The sequence below is a fragment of the Vanacampus margaritifer genome, chromosome 10, assembly GCF_051991255.1.
Source record: "Vanacampus margaritifer isolate UIUO_Vmar chromosome 10, RoL_Vmar_1.0, whole genome shotgun sequence".
Taxonomy (NCBI): Eukaryota; Metazoa; Chordata; class Actinopteri; order Syngnathiformes; family Syngnathidae; genus Vanacampus; species Vanacampus margaritifer.
This window is the reverse complement of record NC_135441.1, coordinates 13,122,286-13,131,377: the sequence shown is the minus strand read 5'-3', so window position 1 is coordinate 13,131,377 and position 9,092 is coordinate 13,122,286. Positions and strand designations below refer to the sequence as shown.

Sequence of the window (9,092 nt, the reverse complement as noted above, 5' to 3'; positions counted from 1 at the left end):
TGAACACTCCAAATTGTCCCTAGGTGTGAATGTGAGTGTGGTTGTTCGTCTCTGTGTGCCCTGCGATTGGCTGGCAACCAGTTCAGGGTGTACCCCGCCTACTGCCCGAAGCCAGCTGGGATAGGCTCCAGCACCCCCGCGACCCTAGTGAGGAAAAGTGGCCAAGAAAATGGATGGATGGATGGACATAACAGTACAGTATACACTTATAACATCAAGTCTCCAAATCCTTTTTTTTTTCTGGAGAGCTCAGTAGCTCAGTGTTCATTCATCATGTCATCATTATTGCTCTCATTTATTTATTTATTTTGTATGTGGGTGAGTATGTGTACGTGTATGTGCATGTACGTGTGTGTGTGCGTGTGTATTCATTAGTTCACCTAAAACCTATTAAAAAATCCCATACCGTTCACCTAAATCGAACACTTCAGAACCCAGCCAGAGCCATGAGGCTGTCAGGAGACCCGAGGAAGGACCAAAGAAAAGAAAGGAAAGTGAAATCCAGCACCGACCAGACACCACCCACCGGGCCACCAACCAGAGTCCAAATCCTAATTACAACCCAAACTTCAACCATAAAAAATCTAAACCAACCATAACCCTAACTCAACTAAATCCACCGATTTGTATCTATCTCACTGGGCAGCCATTTTGTCACTTGCTGTTGACTAAAAATGACATCCCAGTGCATAAGAGGTAAGAGCTCAGGTAAGAAATGTCACATGACGAAACCCAGAAAACAGGTGAGCCGTGATGGTCACATAAGGGGAACCCTTCCGGAAGAGGCGGATTAGCGATTAAAGGGCCTGCTGCCGAGCTTGCGTGACCCTTAGAACCCAAAGAAATCCTTAGCTAATCTTGGCAAGGCTGGGAGGGAGTGCGATTAGCATCTCACAGGTGACCTGTCCTGTAAGTCCATCGCCAGCCTGCCGACGCTTATGGACTTTGAAAGCGCTTTTCTTTGTTGTCTGTTTGTTTTTTGGAAGGAATCCTTGGAACTTGTAAAGAATCCTGATGTCTTTTTTCCTGATCAGTCCTCCAAGTGACTGTTTGGGGTCCTCTTGGTGAAATCATGCATCAAATCCTCCGGTCGTTGGTGTTAATATGCTGCTTTAACATGGCTCGTCCCTTCTGTCCATCCCAGTGTACCTGTGTTTTCCATGGACGTAGTGATGGAGCGGGGACCAGGTAACCTTTCTTCACATTTTCATGGGTTTGTTATAAAACTTGAGTTGGGCATCTTAAAATATTCAAGAGTTCAGTGATTCTCCGTTCATTGCGAGAGTTAGGCTCCAGACCCACCCGTGTTACACTCTAAAAAGAGAATTGTTGAACCAACTTAAATTTAAAGAGAGAATTGTTGGCCAACTTAATTGCGTTGCTTCAAGTGGTAACATGCGATTGAATTAAGTTAATCCAATTCAATATATTAAGTTTAATTAATTATGAGGTCATTACGTTTAATCACTTGAGTTCATTAAACTTAATATATTAATGGTCAACAATTCTCTTTTTAGAGTGTAGGTGAAAATGTGCAATAAAGAGACCATGTCAAAAATATATACATGCTTTAAACACATAAAACGTTATTATAACACACTTTTTAAACTCAGAAACACACTGCATTTGAAAATAATAATAATAAGTTCAAGCAAAAAAATATATGAAAAAATGGAATAAGAATGAAAAACATTTGTTTTATTGTTTAAGTCTTACCCTCCCACATGGTGTAGTTAACCCATTTTTTTGTATCTGTTTAACAGAAAAAAACTGTGATATAGTATAGGTGGATGATATAGGGAAGGTAAACAGTTATATATCGATTCCTCCATCAATTGATCCAACTTTATTTGCTTAGCAGGGTCGGGTCGCTATTGCAGGGAAGCCCCAACTTCCCTCTCTTCGGCCACTTCGTCCATCTCTATAAACCTACACTTTTCAACCAAACAAATCTAAACCAAACATTTCAACAGCGATATAGATGTGGATGATTTTTTTTTTGACCAAATAAAATGTAGTCACATTGATTAAAAATCAGGCGTTTATCCATGTACTGAGATAACACGTGTTCACGGTGTGGTAATGTCCCATTAATCCCTGAGGGAGCCCTAATTAGCACTGGTCTCTATCGCTACCCTGCTGTATTGCTACGCTACGCTAGGAGAAAAAGTATGATAATATAGGTAAGAAGTAGCTTGTGCACAAAAACTTAATACCGCCGGTATCTACTCTATTTTATTCTACTCTACTCTTTAAAAGCCTCGTCTCCACTAACAAATCTACCCGGCTCTACTCTACTCTACTCTCCTCACTTTTTCTGGTATCTACCTGCTCCTTTGCGGTTCTAAAAAAAAAAAGTAGCCCAGTTCCAAAACGTGACGTAATTATTTTGGAGGCCAATGATTGGTTCGAGACATGTCGTCATCAATGTGCAGCTGCGCAAACCACCACCCCGGGAAAACAGCTGTCTTTAACGATGAAGAGAGGACAACAATGGCTTCCAAACAGATTAATGCTTGGACTTGTGAGGAGGTGCAAACCTTTTTAACATTATTGAACGCAGTCTTCTGGTTGCTGCAATATTCATTCGATGTCTGCAGGCTGAAATAATCAGGCACAAACCATTGTTTGCGCTCGCCATTGTTTTTGCCTGTGTGTGCAGTGCACGCTAGCTGCGGTCGCTTTAGCATGACATCACTGGCAAGGTGAGGAGGGGCTCCCGGGGGGTGGGGGGGTGTGGGGGGTGGCCATGACGCACTGCTTTTTGGTGTAGAGCTAAGTAGAGCAGAGCAGAGTAGAGTCGAGTAGAGTAGGGTAGATACCATTGGTGGAAACGAGGCTTATGACTGACAGTAAAATATATTTTATACTTGAGTACAGCACTGGCCAAAAGTTTAGACACACCTCATTCAATGTGTTTGCTTTATTCTCATGACTATTTACATTGTAGATTCTCACTGAAGGCATCAAAAATAACGAACACATGTAGAGTTATGTACCTAAAAAAAAAAGGGAGAAATAACTGAAAACATGTTTTAGATTATAGTTTCTTCAAAATAATAATAATAATGCATTAGATTTATATAGCGATTTTTTTGGGACACTCAAAGACGCTTCACAGTGGATACATTAATCGTGAGCTCACACATTCACACTACTTTGAATGCCGAAACTACGGAAGCCGGAAGCGTGGTTGCCAATGTGCACCTACGACCCTTCCGACCACCACCATACATTCGCACCTTTTAGACACCAGTGTGAGTGGCACTAGAGGTAATGTGTGTGAAATGTCTTGCTCAAGGACACAAGGACACATGACTCGGGGAGAGCGCTGATCAAACAGCCAACCTTCCGGTTACTGCTCTCTACACCCTGAGCCACGCCCGCCATGTAAAAAATACCCACCCTTTGCTTTGATTACTGTTTTGCACACTCTTGGCATTCTCACCTCTGGGAACTTTTTCAATACTGTTCAAAAAACATTTCAGGTGACTACTCTTGAAGCTCATCAAGAGAATGCCAAGAGTGTGCAAAAAAAAAATCATCAGAGCAAAGAGTATTTTGAAGAAACTAGAATATAAAACATAATTTTATTTTCGTACATAACTCCACATGTGTTCATTCATAGTTTTGATGCCCTCAGTGAGAATCTACAATGTAGTCATGAAAATACAGAAAATGCATTGCATGAGGTGTGTCCAAACATTTGGCCCGTACTGTACATTTTTGAGGTTGTATTTTTTTTTTTACTTCACCTTTTTGAACAGGAGTTGAATGAGTACTTCTAGTTTTGCCAGTCCTCTTTAGACAAGTATCTTAATTAATTAGTGAATGTGAGTCCATTTCCCACATCCAGATTTCAACCACATTCACAATTCTATCCCCAGGTCCGTGCTCTGCAATGACCCCGACATGTCTGATATCCCCGTCAACGTCCCGGTGGACACCGTCAAGCTTCGGGTGGAGAAGACCGGCGTCCGCCGAGTGCCGACAGAAGCGTTTTACTACCTAACGGAGCTCCGTTACTTGTGGATCACATACAACTCTATCACCTCGGTGGACACGGGGAGTTTCTACAACCTCAAACTGCTCCACGAGCTGAGGCTGGACGGCAATGTGATCTCTGTGTTCCCATGGGAGTCCCTCAAGGAGATGCCCTTGTTGAGAACCTTGGACCTGCACAACAACAGGCTTGCCAGCATTCCTGCTGAGGCTATTCCCTACCTGATGAAGATTACGTACTTGGATCTATCCAGCAACAAATTAGCCACCCTACCCTCGAACCTCATGGATATCTGGCCCCCGTTTAATGGCGAGCCGGTTACATCAAACGCCTCTCAGAAGGTGGTGCTGGGTGAGTACCAAGGATCGTGTCACAACCAGGACAGGTCAGTCTTAATTACATCAGCCAGTTGGCTCCATCAGCCTGCTACTAAGCTAGCCAAATTGATTCTAATCACCCAAACATACAAGCGCCAAGGACCATCAATTGAGCACATTCTAATTAAGTGACTGCACAGTTCAAGCTCATTGTCCACAGTCAATTTATCACCTTAATTAAGTGGAGAATGAATGATCTGACTAAAAAACATACGCGTATATTCATGAATCTAGCATTCAGTCACGCATTGACTATGCATACAACGATGCCTTCAGTAATTACAGGCTATGGACGACATCATTTTAGCTTCTCTGATCCCAGTATGTAGCGAATCAATGCTTGGGAATGCTATAGTTACCCTATTCTTCATTCCAAAGCATGAAATGGCCCCTTTTCACATATACTAATACGTTATGTGTTTCATAGCATTTACTGTACTTGACAAAGATGTCCATAGAAGATCATCTTTCCCACAATTAAAACATGTCACATTCATAATTACTGAGCAAAATGGTCTATAACAGTAGCATTATTAATGCTGATAGATCAAACTGTTACTTTTACTCCATTTTAACACGCAAATGCTGTAATCTATTGACGTGGCTGATGAGTGGCCACACACCGAATAAAGGACAGGGCTAGATTAGGTGCACTGGCTGACACTGTTAGGACAGCTAATCTGGTTAAAGGGATTTGATATGCACTGGGGACATGTTTTCTTATTGTGTGCAACAGGTGCTCGCACAGGAACTTGTTATGAATACACAGCCCTTGAACTCAAATTTTATGAGGCTAAAACAAAATTTCAAGTAATCTAGTCAGACAATTATTTATTTACTTTTGACAGGCAAAACAATTGAAATACTAAATTGTGAGGGAGACAATGGCTGCTGGGTGAATGTATGGGGTCCTCTGTCACTAGCTGCACTGAATCTAAACCTCACTAACACCTAAAATTTTGACTCACAACTAGACCAAAAAGAAAAAGAAAAGGATACTAAAAAAAAAATGTGTGGGTGGTATGCTTTGAGATTTTTCAAAATAATGTAAAGTAAGTGTTTTCGCTCAACAAAGGTTGGGAAATACCCCACAAGAAAATGACAAAAAAGACTAAATCAAACAAACTCCCAATCATATCTTGTGCCTGAACTACATACAGTATATACAATGAAAACCTGATTCTCCTAATTCATATTTCTAGGCCTCCAAGACAACCCCTGGTTCTGTGACTGCAAGATCTCCAAGTTGATCGAGATATCCAAAATGACAGTCACGCCCGTGGTTCTGATGGACCTGTTCCTGACCTGCAGTGCACCCGAGAACCTAGCTGGCGTCCTCTTTCAGCGTGCCGAACTCGACAATTGCGTCAAGCCCTCCGTCATGACCTCCGCGACCAAGATTACGTCTCCGCTGGGGAGTAATGTTCTCCTGCGATGTGACACGACAGGGTACCCGACCCCAAGCCTCTCCTGGGTTCGGTCTGATGGATCACTAGTCAACAACACAGGTATTAAGCTCTTTGTAACTGTTCTCATAGTGGGGTCACTAATTATGTAGTGGTATATTCATCTGGCTTTGATGTAGGCAGCATGGGTTCAGTTGTACCACTCGGTGTTGGTGCAATTTTCTCTACACCATTCCCAAAAAGTTCGAGATGTTGGGCTTTTGGTTAAATGCACTATAGCTGTTACAGGTAAACTCCATTTCACATTCTCTAAACTTTTGAATGCAACTCCAATTGTTCAATGCTTTTAACACAACTCGCTGATCTTTTAACAAGGAGCTGAACAGCAAAATTCAAAACAAGTGTTTAATGCATGGAAATTTCCAAAGCCTTCTAATCCTTTCTGTGACACTTCCAGTCCCTTTGTTGCAACCTGCTGTAGACACTCGAAGCTCAGCGTCCACTTAAATCTGAGAACATTCTGTTTGAAGCCTTGCAATGGCGAGGTACTATTGCTCAATTGGTAGGCATCATCTCGTAATGTGAAAAGAATGATGACAAGTACTGTTTAAATCACAATTCTGTACTGTTTTAATACCAATTCTAACTAAACAAAGAAATGTAAGTCCAATCAAGGATCAAACACCTGTTGTGATTTTTTTCCTCCTTGTTTGAGAACAGCAAATGGTGCAAAAAGTACTGCCATGTTGAACAGTTGGACATGCACGGTCCAAAGTTTAGGGAAGGTGAAATGGATGTTCCGCTCAATGCAAAATATCTCAAACTTTTTGCGAATAGTGTATTGAATGAGAGTTTGAAAATAAATCAACAAAAGGCTTCCAGGTCTTCATATTGACATTTCTTGCTTGGCTCTACAGTACAGGAATCACCAGGTGACGGCATCCGATGGTCCATCATGAGCCTACATGGCATCTTACACAAGGACGCCGGGGACTACAGCTGCAAAGCCAAGAATGACGCCGGTACAGCAGACGCCACCATATCCATTTCAGTGGCCGGCACCATGAGCACCACCATCTCCCCACCGATGCCCGGTGCTGGGACAGGACCGACAGGTCCAGACTGGATGTACAGTACGGGAACAGGCGTGACCCTCTCAACCTCGACCGTGCCCGTGGTCCCAACAAATGCAGTTGCCCTCTCGGCTAAGCCAAAAACAATCTCTGGTGACCAAAGGGGTTCGCTCAAGCCTGCAAAGATCCAGCAAGGTAGTGGCGGGCGGAAGTTTGTGTCGGATGAAAAAAGTAAGAAAGGTGACACGTCAAAGTTGGTCAAAGACTTAGAGATTGTGGAGGAAACATCTGACAGTGCGGTTCTGGTATGGACGGCAGAGGGTCTAAACAAGAACTCTCCCCTCACTGTTGTTTATTCACCTTATGGCGAAGACGGCGAGGATGACTACAAAAGAACATTGGAGACGACTGCAGGCAGTGGCAAAATCCTGCTGGAAGAACTTTCACCTGGTATTAGGTATTCGGTTTGCCTTGTGGCCAAGGGTAGTGTTGCCGCAAAAGACCCTTGCATTGACTTCTACACACTGGACAATGTGGAGGATGGAGAACAGAACCAGTTTTTCAACATCATCAGCGGCATCGCCTGCGCCGTGGCATTGCCGCTCATTGGGCTTCTGCTCTACAAGATCCTCGCCCTCTACTGCAAGGCGAGCGAGGCAGCTCCGGATGAAGAGGAGCTGGAGAAGGAAAGTTATGTCAAGTTTGAGACTATCACCATGAAGCAAAGGAACATGAACCCTCATCCAACAGAGCTTTGGGCAAGGAGGCCCACCCACGAGTCGGAACGGCTGCTGCTGTGCTCTCGCTCGAGTATCGACTCCCAGATGACTTACAAGAGTGACAGTTCGCGGTCTGAGTATTTCTGTTGATACCAGAACGCCGTGCTCGGAAAAAGTATTTGCATTTAAATGCCTTTGATAAACCATTGAAAACAATTTACATTGAGAAGTTAAAACACATACATTTCTAAAGACATAGATGGGAATTTAGCAGTGGTGGGCTGTACATTTGGTACCTGGGCCTTTAGTTAGGATTTATCCGACTAAGCCACCCACCTCTTAATACCAGAACCAACACAACACAATTATCGAAACCATCAATACCACACAAAAATACAACTGTGCCGCATACATCATCTGGTACAATTCAGAATCAATATTTATCTAATAACATGACAAACACATAGAAACCCTTCATAAAATACATCATGCACCAGAGATGCTTATGATTAAACGTAGTTATGTGGGCAGATTGCTACAGACATATTTTACTATCAAACATGTCTTGCTCTGATCAATAGCCATGTGACGGAAAAATGCTAAAATTATTGTGGGCCAGCTTGTGAATTTGAAATCCGATTGGCTATTGATTAAAGAAACAGTCTCATCGCTAATAGTTTAAGTTACATTGACTAGCACAACTGACTCTGAAGTTCCTAGGCAGTAAAGACAGAGCGCAACACATAGAGGCTGAAATCTAAGACATTTTTTTTTTAATCTACATTACTGGAAGTAGTGCAACCAAGAGAAACGCAGCAGAATGAAGAGAAAAAAAGATGCACTACTGCGATTTAGAAAGCACTTATTTAACGCTCCCACAGGTTTGTTTCTATGGTTGACTGATATTGTTATGCATGCCCTTATCCATTTTTGTAGCCTTATATCAGTTTAAAATTTCCAGAGGGTGTCACGACAAGCCAACACCGTTGTTGGACTTGCGCATAATATCAATCAAAGTGTTTTCTTGTGATATTCAATGCCAAAATGTAATGTGTTAGATATGAATATCATATGCTAGACTAGTCAAGTCATTCATTCATAGTCACTTCCTGTTACCAACAACATCCAAGTATGCCTTACCTGACAAATGTTTATACAATGTGACTCATCTGAAAGGTTGCCACTTTTCATCTTTATAATGTATATATTTGTTTTCAAGACTATTATGTACATTTCCATGTGTTTTAATAAAATGAAATACAGCAGAAATGTCATATAACTCAGCTAATAAGGCAAAGTAACCTATATTGATGTGTAGGGGATTAGTGAAATTGGTTGTAAGGGTAAACAAACAAAAATGTTTGTCTATAAATATTTAACATGGCATATATTTGACTTATTCTTTAAAAATACTCAACTTTTTACTTTTCTGTGGCATTTAAGGGTACACATGGAAGTTACTGGTTATGGTTAAGTAGCGTTAAGATTATGAGGTCATCTCCCCTGTAATAGGC

General features: G+C 42.0%; 1 protein-coding gene across 2 annotated transcripts; it reads left to right on the top strand.

The window, feature by feature from the left end:
- Positions 1 to 896: 896 nt before the first annotated feature.
- On the top strand, positions 897 to 8,841 carry lrit3a (info leucine-rich repeat, immunoglobulin-like and transmembrane domains 3a). 2 transcript variants are annotated; one of them, XM_077578956.1, is made up of 4 exons: positions 897 to 1,188; positions 3,888 to 4,354; positions 5,583 to 5,888; positions 6,704 to 8,841. In XM_077578956.1, the coding sequence occupies exons 1-4, from the start codon at positions 1,073 to 1,075 to the stop codon at positions 7,726 to 7,728; spliced, it is 1,914 nt and encodes a 637-aa protein (XP_077435082.1). In that variant the 5' UTR covers positions 897 to 1,072; the 3' UTR covers positions 7,729 to 8,841. The 2 variants fall into 2 exon arrangements, with proteins under 2 accessions (XP_077435082.1, XP_077435083.1); XM_077578957.1 differs by lacking the exon at positions 897 to 1,188 and adding an exon at positions 2,031 to 2,705.
- The last annotated feature ends 251 nt before the right edge of the window (positions 8,842 to 9,092 follow it).

Bases quoted from the DNA above. Each gene is read 5' to 3' on its own strand.
- lrit3a (XM_077578956.1), top strand. From the start codon at position 1,073: ATGCATCAAATCCTCCGGTCGTTGGTGTTAATATGCTGCTTTAACATG. The intron at 1,189-3,887 runs GTAACCTTTCTT...TTCTATCCCCAG, and splicing joins AGTGATGGAGCGGGGACCAG to GTCCGTGCTCTGCAATGACC. The intron at 4,355-5,582 runs GTGAGTACCAAG...TCATATTTCTAG, and splicing joins CTCTCAGAAGGTGGTGCTGG to GCCTCCAAGACAACCCCTGG.